The sequence below is a fragment of the Ambystoma mexicanum genome, chromosome 3p, assembly GCF_040938575.1.
Source record: "Ambystoma mexicanum isolate Mex_15411 chromosome 3p, UKY_AmexF1_1, whole genome shotgun sequence".
Taxonomy (NCBI): domain Eukaryota; kingdom Metazoa; phylum Chordata; class Amphibia; order Caudata; family Ambystomatidae; genus Ambystoma; species Ambystoma mexicanum.
In genome coordinates, this window is record NC_090925.1 from 524,573,569 (window position 1) to 524,592,444 (window position 18,876).

The 18,876-nt window shown below is 46.5% G+C and overlaps 1 protein-coding gene across 1 annotated transcript in view; it reads left to right on the top strand.

Annotated features, from left to right (window-relative positions):
• The first annotated feature begins 5,618 nt into the window (after window positions 1-5,618).
• The window catches only part of SNX21 (sorting nexin family member 21), a 267,032-nt gene continuing 253,774 nt past the window's right edge, over window positions 5,619-18,876 (top strand). The window contains exon 1 of the mRNA XM_069651226.1: window positions 5,619-5,765. Within this exon, the coding sequence (XP_069507327.1) occupies window positions 5,668-5,765 (98 nt within the window). The 5' untranslated portion in view covers window positions 5,619-5,667. The remainder of the gene's footprint in view (window positions 5,766-18,876) is intronic.

The following is an 18,876-nucleotide window of genomic DNA, read 5'->3' on the forward strand; positions in this document are numbered from 1 at the left end:
ATTTGATACCACAGGGCCCCCATCCAAACTGGGCCCCAAGTGGCTTTTGTGGGTCAGGAAACTGGAAATGTTTTTCAGAGCCTCGGGGGAAAGAGATGATGAGGCGAAGATTGCCATTATGATATACTCGGCAGGGACTGAGGTCCACAAGATATATGACTCTCTCAACATCCCGAGAGTAACGTATGATGCAGTCAAGCAAGCACTCCGGGACCATTTTCTTCCCGTGGCAAATGTGGATTTCGACAGATTTGTCATGGGTGCCGAAAAACAACTGGATGATGAGTCGTTGGACAAGTTTTGTGCCCGCCTGAGACACCTAGCGAGCTCCTGCAGATGGGAGAACGAGGAGGAAATGGTTCGCAACCAGCTACTGCAAGGGTGCAGCTCAGGCAAACTGAGAAGACAGGTTCTGAGAGAGCCTGGACTGACTCTACAGCAGATTTTGGACATGGGGAGAGCGTATGAACTGGCGGAAGCCAGAGGGGCCAGGATGGATGCTGCCACACATTCCAGGAAAGATGAAGAGGCATTCGCGGTAGGACGATCCGCCCCTGGGAGAGCGAGATGGACTCCAAAGAGAGCAGATGGCCCTTCAACGTCAGGTACCACTTAATCGTGCTCTTACTGTGGGTATTACCTCCCGCACGGTGGCGAATGCCCGGCGAAGTCGAGGGTGTGTGGCCAGTGTGGCACGCCAGGACACTATGCGAGAGTACGCAGAGCCTCCGCACCTGTAGCAGCGTCGAGAGGGCCGGAGAGAGTTGGAAGGGGTGGTACTTGCAGAGTAAGAGGCATATCGTCTATTGATCAGGACATGCAAGACCTAAATATCGCTGAAGACGAAGAGGAGGAGGAAGAGATTTTCTTCGTTTCCAGCGAAAGGTCCTGGCACAAGACGCCAACCCACATGTACCGCCAACATTGGTGAAATTCCCACTCCCGTCCTCATAGACACGGGTGCGTCGGTCTGTGTCTTAGCAACCAAGCACTACAAGGCACTCCCAGGCCCACCAGACCTGTCAGCATCCAAAGCACAAATATATGCATTTGAGGGAGATGCGCCCCTCCCCATCCAAGGTGTGTTTGTGGCCCCGGTGACCCATGGACAAAACACCATTAAAGCGAGGTTCTTTGTCACCAGCGTAAGCCCGCACTCCCTTCTAAGCTGTGCCGCGTCAGAGGCGCTGAACATTGTACATTTCACTCTTGCAGTGTACCACACTGATCTGGACTGTCTGTTACAACGATTTGAGACACTCTTCGAGGGCATTGGAAAACTGAAAGCCGAACCCATACGGCTACGCATTGATGGGTCTGTGAGACCGACTGCGCTCAAACATCGCCGCATTCCCTTTCACTTGAGGGCACAAGTGGAGGAAGAGCTACAGCTACTGGTGGATCGTGACATTATCGAAAGGGTAGAAGGACCCACTCCCTGGGTCTCTCCAATTGTGGTGGCCCCGAAGCCCAAACAGCCCGGGGCAGTACGTATCTGTGTAGATATGAGGTTACCCAATGTCGCGATCAAAAGAGAACGTCATCTCACACCCACCCTAGATGACATTGTTGGGGAACTCCAGGGAGCAATAGTTTTTTCGAAACTGGATTTAAGATCAGGTTACCACCAGTTGGAGCTCCACCCCGAGTCGAGATACATTACGACATTCACAACTCATGAGGGGTTATACCAGTATAAAAGATTAAGCTTTGGGATCTCATCTGTGGCAGAGGTTTTCCAAAATGCCATCAGAGGAGCCCTGTCCGGACTAAAAGGGGTCATCAATATGTCGGATGACATCTTAGTCTTTGCGAGGTCTGAAGCTGAACACCTCAAGCGATTGGAGAGCACTTTTGAAAGGTTACGCAGCGTGGGGCTGACTTTGCACAAAGAAAAGTGCGAGTTCTTGAAGGACAAATTGGAATTCTTTGGGTTCATATTCCATGCCGGTGCCATCTCCTCGGATCCAGAGAAGGTAAAAGATATCAAGAAAGCCTCCCCGCCAACATCACCGGCAGAAATACGACGTTTCCTCGGGATGGTTAATTATTGTGGCCATTTTATTAGAGACTTGGCTTTGTTGTCAGAACCCCTAAGAGCGCTCACAAGAAATGAGATAGCGTGGTCATGGACGGAAAAGGAGAAAAGAGCCTTCACGGCCATCAAGGAGGCCTTGTCTGAACAAGAAACCATGGCCTATTTCAACCCTGGCCGTGAATCTGAAATTGTGGTTGATGCCAGCCAGGTGGGGCTGGGGGCAGTCCTCATGCAAGCAGACGGACAAGGGGCCATGCGACCCATTGCATATGCCAGCAAGGCTCTCACCGACACAGAAAGGAGATACTCCCAGATTGAGCGAGAGGCCCTTGCCATTCTGTGGGGGTGCAAGCATTTCAGAATATACATCCTGGGTAAACCCATTGTAGTCGTCACCGACCACAAGCCTCTAATACCTATTTTGTCAGGCACCTCCTCCAAGCCACCCCCTCGAATAGAAAGGTGGATGCTGTCGCTAATGGAATACGGCGTCAGGTTGCTGTATCGCCCACGGACACATAACCCAGCAGACTATCTCTCCCGCCACCCAGGCTCAGGACGCTCCAGGGACTTGACAGAAGTAGCGGACTGTGTGGATGTCATTCGCATGGTCATCGAATCCGCAATGCCCCTCGCTCTGTCAAGACAGGAAATTGCCGACGAATCCAACTCCGACGAAGCATTTCTGAGAGTGAAGAGTGCAGTGGCCACGGGAGAGTGGCGGGAGATCCTTTTGAACAATGCTCGAAGGAACGTAGAGGTACAAAGAGATCTACAAATACTCTGGAAGGCTTGAAACGAGTTATCGGTGACAACAGACGGGCTGTTGTTGAGAGGACACCAGATCGTAATACCCAGGGCATTGGTGGTGAAAGTCCTTCAACTGGCCCACAAAGGACATCAGGGGATGGCCAAGATGAAAGCGCGCCTCAGGCTTAAAGTTTGGTTTCCCGATCTGGAGCATAGAGTGGCGGAGTTTGTGAGGACCTGCATTCCCTGCCAAGCCACATGCCCGGTGGAGAGAAGGCCGCCCATTCAGACCATGGAAAGGAGCAATGTACCATGGGGGACGGTACACGCGGATTTCGGTTCCACAGGCAGAGGACTATACACCCTAGTGGTTACCGACCAGTGGTCACGATATCCGGAGGTGGAGCTAGTCGAATCCACAGCTAGCGACCACACCACCCTGGCGATGGACAAAATATTCGCCACACATGGTTTCCCCTTTGAGATATGCTTGGACAATGGTGCACCCTTCCGAGGAAAGCAATTTGCTAGATATTGTGAAGAAAGGGGAATAAGGCATCGAAAAGTCACGCCGCTCTGGCCGAGAGCAAATGGTGAAGTAGAGCGCTTCATGCAGACGCTGAATAAAGTGTTTCGCATATCGGCAAACGGAGGGGAAGACCTACGGCATAACCTATTTGAGTTTCTCCGTGAGTACCGCACCACTCCGCATCGATCCACTGGGATTGCCCGCGCCGAGGCGCTTTTCAAGAGAATACCAAGAGGACTGATTCCTGAAGCCGAAGGGAGAAGCCCGGGAGTGATCGACAATACCCAGGTGGAAGCAGAGAGAGCGGATCAAAATGAGCATGAGACAGCATGGCGAAGACAACCTGAGAGAGAGATCGCAGTGGGAGACACTGTGCTAGTCTGCAATAGGAGACCCGAAGGAAAGCTGTTGATGACATACGAGACACAACCACTGGGGGTGACGCACGTAAAAGGGTCAATGATCACCGCTGCCAAAGCCCGGGTCACCGTAACGAGAAATGGCTCATTCTTCAAGCGCATAGGGCCAACGACATGTGAGGAAGCACCCCGTCAAGGCCCTGATCAAACTACCGAAGCGCCGCTGGGAAATGACGGACCGCCAGAGAGGCCAGAGACACCCGAGATCCCCGATGGTGAGGCACGCAGGTACCCGAGCCGAGTAGGGCAAAGGCCCCCGCAGAGGTTCCAAGACTTTATCATGGACCCGGCACCATGAACAGTGACCAATGACAGTGAAAGTTTTGAATAGAACCACGTTGGTTCGCCAGTTGTCCATTATTTGTTGTTTGGGGGGAAAAGGAGGGATGTTGTGTACGGCATACACTGTTGTACGCATGCGCGAGCCTCAGCGAGGTTCGCGCATGCGCTTTCGAAATAAAGGCGGTGCCCACGGCAGTTCGCGCCGGGGACCGGAGCATCAACACGTCTCCGGCGCTCCCAGTGGCCTGCTGGGTCCAGCTGGGCCGATTTGATGCACCTGTGCCCTGATTCAGGTCACCAGGCACTATTTAACGTCATGTTCACGGTGGCGGCGGTACCGCCACCGTGATCACGGTTTTAACGCCATTTTTCTGGTGGTGTTTCCATGTCCGCGCTACTTGTGATGCTCGCGGTGTTTAGTATTGCCGGTAACGGAGGGGTTTCCGTGCAGGCAGAGTTTACGGGAGCCTAAACTCTGCAGTGGCGGTTGAAGGTGGTGCGATTTCCGGGTCCGCAGGTCATGATTAGGCGGACGCGAAAATGGTGCCAGTATGGTTATACCAGCGACGTTAAGTCTGGACCGGTGTACTTGTAATGAGGCCCTATGATTATTGTCAAGGGCGGGGCTGAATGCTATATATCACAGAGACTGTGTGTTGGGTCTGTAAAAGCGTGTTTGGCACTATATCCCTGAGACAATGATTAGGGTCAAGGAGCGGGCTGAACGCTATATATCACAGAGGGAGACCACTACCCCTATTAGAGCAGAGTCCCTTGACACAGTGTAGTTCACCCGCACCTATCACCTTTTATTTAGTACGTTCTAAAACAAGAAGCCCCGTTTTCGTTGGAGATAATCCCTTGTCCCCACAGGCGTTAACCCCGCCATGGCCAAAAATAAAGCCTTCAAAGGTCACCTTTGTGCCACGAGGATTTGTCTATTTGCCAAAGCTCGCTTTCCCTGTGCCCTATAATTATGACGAGGGCAGTTTATAATCGCAGAATTTGTGAAGGCAGCCTGCACAATTAGAACACGGCATACATAAGCAAGACAGTTTCTAGCAGTGTACGAAACCGGCATTTTGTCATTGCGGGGCCTTGATTCCATTATGTTTTCATTTGAAACACTTAAGTTTATTGTGAACGCTTTAAATCCATGTTTTATTTCTTTAGTGGCAATAGCTAAATAAATATAACATTGCATGCATTTAATTATTAATTTTCGCGGGTGTAACTCGTGTGTGTTTATCTTGTATGAGTCTGTCTATAGATTAAATGCCTGTATTGATGGGCTGCATAGAGTGGGCCATGGGCAGAATAAAGATGTGCCGACAATGAGCAAAGAAGTGCGTAGATGCCAGACCTAATTTCCCACTGGCGGCGCAGGTTGGATTCGTATTTCCTCACAGGAGCCAGTAAAGGGAGCCGGTGGTTTTCCCGAGGAATGCAGAGACGGCAGTGCGGCCAGATGTGGCAAGAGCCGTGCGTGGGTGGACTCCATTACTCACAGGAGGCCGACCACGATCTAAAACTGGGCCGACAGCCTCCCTCAAGGCAGCCACACCCCCAATACCTGCTGCTCTGCGTGCGCACTGCTGCCAGGGAACGATTCGCAGGGACAGGTGCACCGGGAGGTGTACGCACACAGGATGGCCACGGAAGCAGAGTGTGGATGGGGGACCCCCGCGGGGCCTGGTACACGGCGCTTCCATCGACTAACCTACGCCTGTGGCCGGGCCAGACTGCGGTAAGTGCAGCATTCATGAGGGAGCCGAGCCAGCACCTGTGTGTGGCTTCTCTCCCTCGACAACCTCCTACCCAGATTAGGAGCTAGGAAACACAGTCTAGTTCTGAACAGCAAACGTTTGAGTGTCAAGCACGCTTCCTCGCCGAACTATTTTTTGGGGTGGATTCTAGTATCACGGAATTAGCAAAGCAAAACGTATTACCAGAATGTATAGAGCATGTGTGTGGATATGAGCATGCATGGGCAACTCCAATGTTAGTGGAACAGAACAGCACATCTATACAACTTTATCAATTATGTTTCTAAAATAACCAACACACTGGGCTGGCTGTGTTGCTGCACAGTGTGTGTTCTTCATGGCGGACTTGTACCGTAAAGAAAAACAGGTGTTCTTGTTTTGCAATGCTTCCAGAAGTCCCTTAGAACTGAGATGGAGGGCACGGGAATATCTCAGGGCACGGGAATATCTCTCTCTACAGAACGATAACCTGCGCTTTATCGGAACCAGTCAATCCAAGCGTAACACATGTGCGCCCCCTGCTGGTTGAAGAAGATTCCTACTTTCACCTATGTGGGCGGCAAGGGAGTAACTGGTAAAAGACAAAATAGTCTCTTTGCAGATGATGATACGTTTTATTTCACGTACGTACATAATTTGCATATTTGACAAATATATAGGTCCGTTGTGCCCTAAAGCAACCAAGAAACACCCTAGTCTTTTCTAGGCATACTTTTCACTCCGAGAGGACCGAGACGCTGAGGGACTTTGACGCGGGGTGCTGGCCGCCGGACACTGCACACCATCTCCTTTGCCACGGGGCTCCAAACCTGCGTGCACAGGGACTCGGAGGCAGGATCAGACTGGCCTGCAGGGGAATAGGGCAACGCCTGAAAAAGCCAGCGCCAACATGCTGGTATGGGCCCGTTTTTTGGTTCAAAAGTGACCCGATTTTTGGCCAAGTGAGCCAGTTTGATGAGCTACTTTACTAAGCAGCTAATAGCTTTGGCCAATGTTACTGAACGTATATTTATAATACACCATTTGCAACACATTATACCAACAAAAATCCCCCCCTTGGGCACCGTTCAGTGTGCCACAAAGGAACAAGTCATACGCAACTGTGGGCCACTTTCTCATTGGTGCCCGAGCCAATATAATGCCAGGGTCCGACCCTGCTCGCAGGAGCCCCGATAAGTTGTTCACTCTAAGACACTGCCAGTTGAGGGACACAAACCGAGACACCCCCCTAATGTGAAGGGCCCCGTCTCAAACACCCTGCTGGCTTTGGCTGGAAAGTCAGGTTTTAAATGGCCCTGCTCTTACAGGATGACGTTTTTGTTTGCTTTTAATTTTCATAAACAGTGGATGTTCCTATTTGAACCTGTTTTGACCCACAACTTCTTGTTGTGCTTTGCAGTGGCGGCTTGTGATTTTTTTAAGTGGAGCAGCGTAACTGTTTACTGGGGCTCCGTTGGTGACTGTGCGTGATATAAATACCTTTACATTGAACCAATCTGCAATAGCGACCGAGCCCAAAGCAAGTAGGGGAAAATTTGAATAATGGTACTTTACACAGCACACTGAAAAGGAAAAATAGGGTAAAAAGCCAGACAGCTTGCAATCATTTGTGTAGAGTAACACATGAAAACATCTAATAGATGAAAGTCACTGACAGTGCACAGGACCATTTCCCAACACATGTTCATGGTACCCCCTCACCCCAAAATGCATGCCAGTATAGAAAACATGTTCACCCTGGCTGTGGCCATACATTTCCACGAAGGATGCACCAATATATGCCAGTATTCCTGTATAAGAACATACTCATGTTTGTGTTGTGCATAATGTCATTATCCCCTCATAAAAACGTACTACTATTGGCTTTGCCATTAAAAATGACATGTCAGAATAAAAAAGAATATCCAAAGATTCTGCATGAAAGTAAGCCAATCTAGGCACATACCAACACCTGCTAGACTTGCTTTATCATTGATAACCAGTAAAAAATGCCATGCAACTGTAAGAAATCACAGCTAGAATGGCTGCACCAAAAACAAATACCAGTCTAGCCACGTTATAGCATTGTACCATGTTTGCTTAGTCACATACGCCCAGAAAAATTGCATGCCACCATAAGAAAACATGTGCTTGCTGGCTGTGTGCACTTGATGCAGCCAGAAAGAACATATTTTCTTACCTAGGTATTGCCCTGTACCAATCCCTCCCAGCCCTCAGCCTTCACAGACACACACATCTCTCAATCATTCACACCAGAACAGTTACCAAGATACGCACATTCATATACACATTCAGATTCACCCCATTCATATAAATATTCACCCCATTCATATACTCATTCATACGAGCAGTCAGTCACCCATGCAGCTTCTCTTATACATTCACATGGCACCCACCAGACCACATACGCAGTTGGACACATTCATAGACACATTCAGATACATACATTCATATACACATTTACGCACCCCATTTACAAAAGCAGTGAGGGAGCCATGTTGCTTCTCTAGAGAGGCAGTTGTACACGTCATCTTTAGAGCCCGCCCCCTCACCTCCGTCATTCTGGAGGAACAGCAAGAGAACACTGTGCAGGACACCTGGTGTCATCCCAATACCACATCAAAGGTATGAGAGACGTTATGTTCTCAGACAACCGTACCGAATGTATCCTCCAACTGATGCAGTAGACATGAGCTTGCAGACACCACTGAACCTAGAAGAACTATAAGTAAAGTCGGACAGAAGAGAAGTTACACCATGAAGAGAGAAGATACATAGACACACAAAACCTGATGCATGGATGTCCAAAGAATTGAGATGTAACTGAAGCAACGAAGTAAAGATATATGCGAAAATGAAGAAAACCATATACCCGTAGAAGATAAGTGACAAGAGATGTAGTAGATGTAAATACGCAGAAACGCACGAAAGATAAGACAACGTAGAAGCTTACTAAAGTAGGAAATATATCACGGGTAAAGCAGCCATGTTGAGAAAATGGACGTCAGCAATGTATAATAATAAGCCAGAAATCTGGAGGAGAGAGACCAAGGCTGCAGAACTGACAGGTGCTGGAATACCGCTTTGTGCAAGTATAAAGAGTATTTGCTTGGCTCAGGATCAAGGATGCCACAGCAAGAAGCAACTGCAAGGAACAAAAGGAATTGAAGAGGATAAACCATGTACGTAAGACATATTTCTCTCAGATTAAGTAAAGGAGTGCATAGTTATGAGTGCCAAGTATTGAACGATCAAAGATGCAGGAAACATATGCAAGACTGAGCAACCAAGTCTCCAGAGGCCAAGAGGAGTAATAGCACCCAATATAATTGAATAAAATAGCACTAACTAGAAGGACAGAATGGATAAAATCATGGTCTCTTTACATGTGGTGTAGGACCAGTAGACAAGGCCTATTCATAAAGCTCCAGACAGAAATAGCTATGTACCTTCACTCCCTTTAAAGTTCCAATGAAGAGAACAGTCAGCAAGGTCAACTACAGAGAATACGCCTTGGCTTAGGGCCTAACTGATGAGAGATGGTAGGCTAATTAGCTACGAAAGGGTGTGGTCTGATGATGTTCCCCTGCATCTGGGTTCCGTTGCTTATGTGCTGCTAATGAGCCCAATGTCCAAGGTTGGAAGAGAGTGCCAACCAATCATGAAGGCCCATGTAATGGTGTACCATACATTGTTGCAGAACCCTATCCGCTGCTGTTGTTATGCTATTATCTGTATTTTACATAGTTTGATGGTGTTCAAGGCGTGCCTACCAGATAAGGGGCAGCCAATGATGATAATAACAAATTTAATGAACTATATGTGTCCCTTAACCAATTCCTCCATCCGACAGGATGATGTCATAGGTGACGTACATCGAGGTATAAAGCCTTTTGCGTAATGGAAAAGCACTGACTGAGCGTGTGTGAGCTACAATTTGTTTTTCCGCCAGGTTTCCCTAGTTAATTGAACTGATGAAGTAGTATTTTTCCATTTTCTTTGAGTCTGTCCGGTTATTTGGGCCTGAGATCAGATATATGGTAATCCCATTCAGCATTTGGAACGCTCCAGGTGCTACTGCACACTTCTCTGAAGCACTCATGCGACACCCACCAGAACACTTACTCGCCCAGACATACACGTTCAGGGCCTGATTGTGTGCTCCAGGTAAAATAAGAAAAGCGTCATTCCATGGTGGAAATAAACTTTGTCTATTTGCGCTGTATTCTGCATATATATATAAATATAGGCCCAGAATAAGAAGCACATACAAAAAGTGTCTTTCCATCACTGAATGACACTTTTCTTATTTTACATAGTGCTCAGAATCAGGCCCTCATATACACATTCAAACAAGCAGTCATGCACCCTTACAGCTTCTTTTAATCATTCACATGACACCCACCAGAACACTTACTCATGCTGACACATATATTCAGGGCCTGATTGCAAACTCCGTATACAATAAGCAAAGTGTCATCCCGTTATAGAATGACACTTTTCTTATTTGCTCCATATTCTCCATCGATATAAATATAGGCACAGAATAAGGAATAAAGAAGAAAAGTGTCTTTCCAGGATGGAATGACACTTTTCTTATTTTACACAGAGCGCAGAATCGAGCCCTAGCCTCATATACACATTCGCTCACACCATTCGCACAAGCAGTCATGCACTCATACGTCTTCTTTCAATCATTCACATGGCACCCACCAGAACACTTACTCACGCCGGCACACACATTCATAAACACATCCGCCCCATGCACACAAGCAGCCACGCATTCATACAGCTTCTTTCAACCATTCACACGGCACCAACCAGAACACCTACTGACGCAGGCACACACATTCACAAACACATTCACACAAGCAGTCACGCACACATACCTATCCTCTCAATAATTCACATGGCACCCATCAGAACACTTACTCATGCAGATAGGCCCAGTCACTCACGCGCACGCTTTTAAAAAAGAAATCTCACACACATGCACTCACACAAACACACCCAAATTTATTTTTTTAATTTTAAAAACGTACCTGAGCGGGCCATAGATATTTTCTTGTCAGCCCAAGGTTTCTCCCTTTTCCTCCAGATGTCATCTCCCTGGAGGACGAGGGTTAGGGGTCAGGAGACAGCCTTCGCCCCTCCTCCTGCCTAGTTATAGATCAGGTAGAAGGCAAGGGCATTCTGACCCTGCCCCCGGCATGAGACAGACAGGCAGAAGGAGAGATGAATAGGCCTTGAGGATGCTTCATGCGCCGGATTTACTAGTGCCCCCGAAGCATCCGGAAGTGTGTGATGTCACCCATGATCTCCCTAATGACTTTCACAGAGATTTACATGAGTGACTGTATGGGTATTTTATTCGCCTTTATTCGCCTGCAAAGAATGTAAATGATCTCGATTCTCTGAAAATGCAAATACTACATTTGCATTAGTATGCAGCAAGTTAAAATCACTTGATCCATCCATAATGCAAATGTATTTATTTTGCTGGTTATCTAAAGAGTTTTTTGGAGGGTTCTAAAAATTAGGGGCGGGCTCCTAGCGCCCCCTATTGACAAGCCCCCACTGGATTTCAGGTTAACCCATGTCAGACGAGAGCATTTCATCCAGTCCTATTTTGTTTGTACTTGTGGTCTTGAGGTTTCCAATAATAAATGTCACACTATCCACATGCCCTAACCCAACTCACCTAGAACATCACTGGTTCACAGAGAACAGGTGCTTCTGTAGAGTAGACTGGAAAGCCCAGTCTGAGCGGAACAGATAGGCAGGGAAATCCTGCACCCATTAACAAAATAGCCAAAGTAAATGGCAAACCCCTCCTTTATTAACAATCCATGTAAAGCGAGGACAGCATACAAGCAAAAAAGATGTGAGCTCTCGTTCTTCCCAAGCATAACAATGGTTTAAAAACACAAAATACATCACCATTGAAGTTGCATTACAATCTTAGTTACAAATATCTACAGAATACAGGGATTAGTTAAGGGAATTGTCTAAATATGGAACATAAATGGGTTAGTCTTTCCATTGGTTATACTGCTATCTGATTTATCCACCTGGGACCACCTCTAGATTGATAAGAGAGAATACATGTCATCTTTAAGGTTAACTATTGGTCACTGCAACATATACTGGGTGGCACAACAGAGTTTTAATTGGTTGGTACCTTGCTCACCAACCTTGGTTCTGACCGGTCATCAGCACATGAACAAAAACTGTCAATGAGAGGTGAGAAGTCCAAGATCTGTGTTCTTCCAATTAAATAAGATGCAATATCTTATTTATAGGTCTTGAGCCTAAAATATTCCTTGTACTTGACCTTATTTGGTGCCTTTAGTCCGAGAATGTTTGGGAGTCGAGGATGGTGCTGGGTCGTGTCTGGCCTTAATGAATGGACACTGTTCGGGTCAGGTGTGAAGAGACCATTTTCTGAATTATTCTGTCCTGTATTATTTGATATGTTAGCTATCATGAACGCAAGTGGTATTACTTTTCCAACCACTGGGCACTTGGTTGTTCAATTCTCTATATTGACCTGTTCCTGGGTGGATGGCCTCCCAGAAGAGTCTCACCAAGTCTTTAGTTCACTGTCCCTTTCACAGAGGAGAAATATCCCTCCATATCAGTCTTTGTCCTGCCCTGGGGCAGTCCAGCACCGAAATGCTAGGCAATTCTCCGCTGAACAAGAGTTCCAACAGCAAACCCAGGCACGTGTTTCAGCCTTGTTGGGCCTCATCAGCAGGGTGCTGCTGTGCCTCTCTAAGAGAGGGTATGCAAGGGGTCCACGACTGGATTACCCTAGTAATTTCGGGTGAGACCCAAAGTTAGTTTAATTATGCAAACACAAGGGGGGTCCTCGGACTCACTCTGCCAGCCAATAAGCCCCGGTTTCGAGATTCCTACCCAGATTCTTTTGCTCGCTATCTCTTACAGAGAGGAGAAATATCTATAACATATCAGTCTTTGTCCTGTCCTGGGGCAGTCCAGAACCGAAATGCCAGGCAATTCTCTTCTGAGCAAGAGTACAAACAGCAACCCCAGACACGTGTTTCGCCGTCGTTGGGGCTCATCAGTATGGTGGAGCTCTGCCTATGTAAGAGCAGTGAGCAAGGGGTGTCAGTATTCTTGTTCAGAGGAGAATTGCCTGGCATTTTCAGCTGGATATTTATCCTCTGTGAAAGAGATAGTGAGCTAAAGATTCTGTGTAAGACTCTCGAAACCAGGACTTATTGGCCGGCAGAGCGACTCCCAGCCCCCCCCCCCTGTTTTGCATATTAAGTAACTTTGTTTCTCACCCTCACAAGTTAGCAGGGGAATCCAGACGTGGGCCCCTTGTTCATTGTTCTTAAAGAGGTACAGCTCCACCTCACTGATGAGGCCAGACTAATCAGTAATACACGTCTGGGGTTGCTGTTGGTACTCATATTCAGAGGAGAATTGCCCAGCATCGGTGCTGGACTGCCCCTGGGCAGGACAAAGACTGATATGCAGGGATATTTCTCCTCTGTGAAAGAGACAGTGAGCGAAAGACTTGGTTTAGACTATCCCACGACTATCCCACGGGCCGTCCACCCAAGAACAGGTCAATGGGCCACGTTCATGTCGGTAGAGGGACTCTCAGAACGCCCCTTGTTTTGCCATTCTCTATATGGTTTTAACTTATAATTAGTCAGCATCTGGCATTCAAAGGCTGGTTGTTCTTTAATTAATCTAAGAGAAATATGTCTTGTGCCTTGAGAATCTTTATCTCATGTTCTCTTCAGGACTGTTCAAACCCTCCCTTCATTTTTCCATAACCCTGAAGAGGGGCCGCACAGCCATTGGCTGAGCACCGCACAAACCTGTATCTCAGTGGATTCAACAGTATGTTGTTTTTATGAGCTTCAAGACTTTTATTCATTCCAATACATGTTGCGACTTCCATTTTAATGAAGATGGTGGCCCTTTACTGTTGCATTTCTATGTTAATAAACTACCTACGTATATTGTTTGTGTTGTGTTTTAGCTTATTATACGTTGCTTGTGTTATATTCTTCATGTCTTTATGGTGCAAACAATATTTTTTGTGTCTAAATGCACGTTTGGCCTAATGTCTGCATTTCTTTAGGGTGAGGTCATATTTGCTTCATGTCTATTGCATTCTCAAATGTCAGTCTAACAGCAGGTCTGCTTATTCCTGCCCTCATCGGTTGCATCAGGTTCTTCTCTTCCTGTATTGATCTGCGATAAGGCCAGTATGGTCGCCTTAATGCATAGCGCATCTCTCCTTGACGATATTGGGGCGAGGGAGGGGCAGTTGCCATTAATGACCTATTCATCTGTCTCCCAACACTTACGGTCTGCACGCATCAGCAGCTCAGGTTTCACATCTAATCGCTTCTTCTCTCACTGATAATTTAAACCCAGTTATTAAATTATAAATGCCAGAATGAAAATAAAATGTGTGTGGATTCCAAGATGGCCTCCGAGACATCAACACTGTAAGGAGAGGGCTCCCACCTGCTGCCTTTGGTTTCAGCAGAGGTGTGTCTGCTAACTAACTGGGGGCATTTGGGGGAGATGGCCAGCACCCCCGGGAGGAATAGAGAGCAGATAGCAGCATCGATGTTGGCAGATTTCCATTTTACCCGACCGGAATTGGATTGAGGCGTTTGCTGCGGCGTGGCACTTTCCCGCATGGGACCCAGAGCAAGAGAGGGGGGTCGAGACCGCTATATTACCCCAAAAGTCTGATGGGACTCACTGGAATTGGATAGGGAGAAGCCGGGAACCATAAAAGGAAGGAAGAGGTGCAGCCCTCCCCATTGGGTAAACCACTGTGGGTGCGCCGGAATTCCAGGGTAGAGGATAAGAGGCGGATTAGACTCCTAGTCACGCTTTAGGGTACTCAGAGGTAACTATGAAGGAGGCCTCTTCTTGTTCGCTACCATAAACTCTAAACCAGTAAGACCGATGGTGCATCCCGCGATAAGAGGTGCAATACGAGGAGTACTGAGTAAGCAACAGCACATAGCCAGGAAAGTCAGAGGAATAAGCTTTGAGACAATAATTCCAACAAAGAAGAGGGGGGAATTGTGAGTTTACAATTGAACTTCCGTTGATCCATTGCACACATGTCCAGGAAGAGGTCTGAAGATCCCACGGAGAGGGGGTGCCCACTCCTAAAACATCAAAGAAGAAACAACAGGAGGGTACACTCCCTAAGCTATGGCATAAACAAGGGGAAGAGATGACAACTGAAGAATGGCCTACACCACATCAAGATCCCACGGAGGCCTCGCTGTCAAAGATGTCAAATCAGGAGTCCACTAAAGAAGTGATATAGCAATGCTTCAAAGACTTCAAAGATCAAATGACCGATACCCTTCAGTCAGAACTAGCACTTAATAAAGCGGAACTTGCACAATCCCTACAGGAGGTGAAGGGTGATTTCAAAGATCTGTCTGAGAGGGTAGATACCAACGAAACTGCAATCATTCAAGGAGATCCAATATTACGGTCAAGGCCCTCTCAGAAACGGTTGAAGATTGGGATTTAAATGGAACTATTTGTCATGCACCTGCCTGCAAGGAGAATGTTGAGTACTTGGCGTTTCTGTCGTCATTAGGATCGCTTCCTGGTTTGCGGGTCTACCTAATTAGTTGTCCTTCTTCTTTGTTTAACGTTCTATTGCCTACGTGGGTTATGGTCTAGTCTTTATGTTTCTCTTGTCCGTCTTCTATTGTTAGTGTTTCCTTTAACAACGCTTCCAACCTTAGCGACTTTGCGTTGCAACCCTTTCGCTTAGGTGCTTTCAGGTTGACACGCTAGTTTTTTCCCTTAGACTCTTTGAGTCATTCAGCCTTCTTTCGACTGTTTACTTTCAGCCCCTCCACTTTGTTTGTTTCTCTTCCGCATCCGCGGCTCCCGCACCCTCCCGTGTCCAGCCCCGGTGCCTCTCCTCAGTGTCCCTCGCTGCTTCTCTTTTCTTCCTTTTCCTCCACTGCTGTGTGCTATACTCACAGCTGCCCTCCACCTCCTTGCCTCATCCTTACCCCCAGTAACGGACCTCTCCACATCTCCAACGTCCGCTTATACTTACCATCAGCTGGGTGCCAGACTCTTAATTTGGATCGGTTGGGATTTTCCACTCCTGAGAGACTTCATCCTTCCTCATTCTTGGACTCCTTCTTCTTACCTCGGAATACAACAAACCAACAACCGCTCTTCAGAAGGACTTGATAAGGAATTTCCACAGAGGTTTTTTTAGCTTTGGCTTTTTCCTCTTATTGGCGCTCTCAGGAAGGCGTCCTCTACCTCCCTTGTTATATCAAGGCAGCAGAGTGGCTTCTATCCGGGGGAGGCCGTATCTCTTCAAAAAAGGCGAAAGGAACAAAGGAGACAAAGACACCTGCGCTATTCATCTTCGGAAGACACAGGTGAGGAGGAGGGGGAAGTTGTATTCAGTGACGAACAAGAAGAGTCTGACTTATTGGACCATAGATTTGACACTAGGCAACAAGTGTTTGCCGACCTATTAGACTTGGACACAGGGGAAGAAGTTTCCGTTGGATCAAATACACAGGGTTGGCCCAAAACGCAAGGATCCAGGAGCTAGACCTCGAGAAGTGCTTGTGGCAATACAAAGATATGATCAAAAAGAGGCAATCCTGCAGGCAGCAAGAAAAGTAAACCCAATTAAGGTCAATGGAGCAGAAATTCAACTGTATCAGGACTTAGCACAGACATCCCTGATGAAACGAAAACAGATGGGACCAGTGGTACAAGTTCTGATCAAAGCTGAAGTCCGCTACAGATGGACATTTACTTTTGCATTACTTTTATCATGGGAAGGACAACAACATCGAATTGCCACATCTGAAGAAGGACTGCAGATTTTAAGGATTGAGAAAGAAGCTGGGTGACTGCAAATTGTCGCTTGCAACTCTCAGGAGACTGGGAAGTACAAAAGATGGCAATGGACCAAGACTTCACGAGGAAAGTCAACGAAAGAATGACTCTCTGAGTAGGTATTGATAGGCGTATGGACAACCACGCCCAACATAAAGGGTAAAAGTTCTTTATTCTTAAGTTTTGAAATCATGAGACTATAGGGGGTAGATAAGGTCAATTGTGATTACAAGTGGGGGGCAGACATTTTGAGTGAATGAAGCAGTGGGTTGTAAGAGGATTCAATTCAGCACTACAGCCAAGTTAACGCCTAGTCTAGAATACTGAATGAAAACCCTTATTGATATATCTTTAGGTCCAGTTCATGCGTCCTGGATGACTACCCTTGTATAACACCCCTCTCTTGGAATCCCCCTGACCCCACTGAGCCAAGAAGTAGTTCTGTTTTGCAAGTTTAAAAGGTTTATTTGATAAATTAAAATATATATATATATATCACGCTTTATAATAAATTAATAATTGAATAGCACACTGGTAAATAGGAACAAAAGAAGAAGGTGGTACAAAATGCTTTATAGAGTTCAAATGGATGCAAGGTTGAATGAAGGAAATGCAGTATAGAAATACTCAATATGATTTCAACAAAACAATGTAATCACTTTTCTCTGGCAATTCCCTCCCCCCCTTGATGCAAGGCAAGGAAATGGAAGGAAACACACAGTTCTCAGAAATGCAATCAAATGTGATTCAGTTCAATCCCAGCAAGCTTACAGAAAACAGATAGGAGTTTTGAAAACACAGGCAATGCTTGGATATGTGCTGGCAATGAATGAGAAATATGCTAAATTTGCTTTTAATTCCCTTATAGAGGTTCAGGGTGAGTGGTATCTAGTTAATATTAGTCCAGGCTCACACTAGCAATGATGCAGGGATAGTTAGCAGGTTAAACGAATTTCTGGCCAATGGAAAGCAAACAGCAGCAGTTTTTACATGTGAAGAAATTGCAAATCGCGGTAAAATTCGCGGATGCGCCGAGCGCTATTACAAAGGAACCGCAAGGACTATCTCTACCGTTTTGGGGTCCTAGAAAAGCCTGGGATCTCAGCTTCCAAATGAAAGTTATTGCAAGTCTCTAGCCCAAACGGTTGCGGAGATATGAGTAATTTAGTAAAGGTCGTTTTTGGTTTTGTAAATTTTAAACGCACACTTTTTCAAAATGACAAGTGACAAATTTTTGCAGCTAGAATGACAGGTGACAGCTAGGAGGCAGTTCTACTTAGGTTAAATAGATTGAATTAGATGAATTTAAACTAAGAGATGTGTTCTGAGTTTTGCTAAGTACTCACAAGAGATTTTGAACAGGAAAGCGACTTGGTCACGGACTTCAGCCTGGTCAGGTCTTTCCGGGTTCTGCTCACAGCGCCTGGCCTCTGGAACTGCTCACAGGGGTCTGGTCTCTGCTAGGCACCGGTTCTGCTTTCTCTCTAGTCTGGTCTCAGCTGGGCACAGCACTGCTTTCTCTCTGGTCTGGATAGATTGAAGTCTCTAGTTTGGCTTTCTGGAGTTTGATGGAGGTAAGTATGGATTTTTCCGGCAGAGCTTCCAGCGGCAGATGGATTTTGAATGTCTCTATCTGTCCTGTCTGTCTGCTTTTGTGTGTTTAGAATGTGGGTGTGTTCTAGCATCACTGACCCTACCTCTCTCTCAGCTTCTAATTGGTCAGCTTTCATTCGTCCCCTTGATTGGGGGAATGAAATGAAGTGTCATCATGATGAGGTCTGTTTATGATACAGAGAACCCACCCCTGTCAACTTTACACACAATCTATATCTGACCTAAAAACATATTTGCACAGGTACACATTTGTTTAAACTTACATATACATGGTGTGGCTGAATTTAGCCATGTCTATGTCCAAATCTGCTCATTCTCTGAGCTTGCATTCAAAGAGTGTACATAATTGACTTTTTAACTGCTTTTCCAATTTCCGACATGGACCCAACTTTACATACATGTGTGCAGGGGGTAGGGACATTAACTGATGAAGTTTCAGATTTTTAACATGCACACATTTAGAGTAATATCCACTTTTCCGCTAAAACCCCCCTGAACATACCACCGGTTCCTACCACGTCTTAAACTGTGGGCAGAAAAATCACAAGAATTATGGTATCATTTATAAAATTT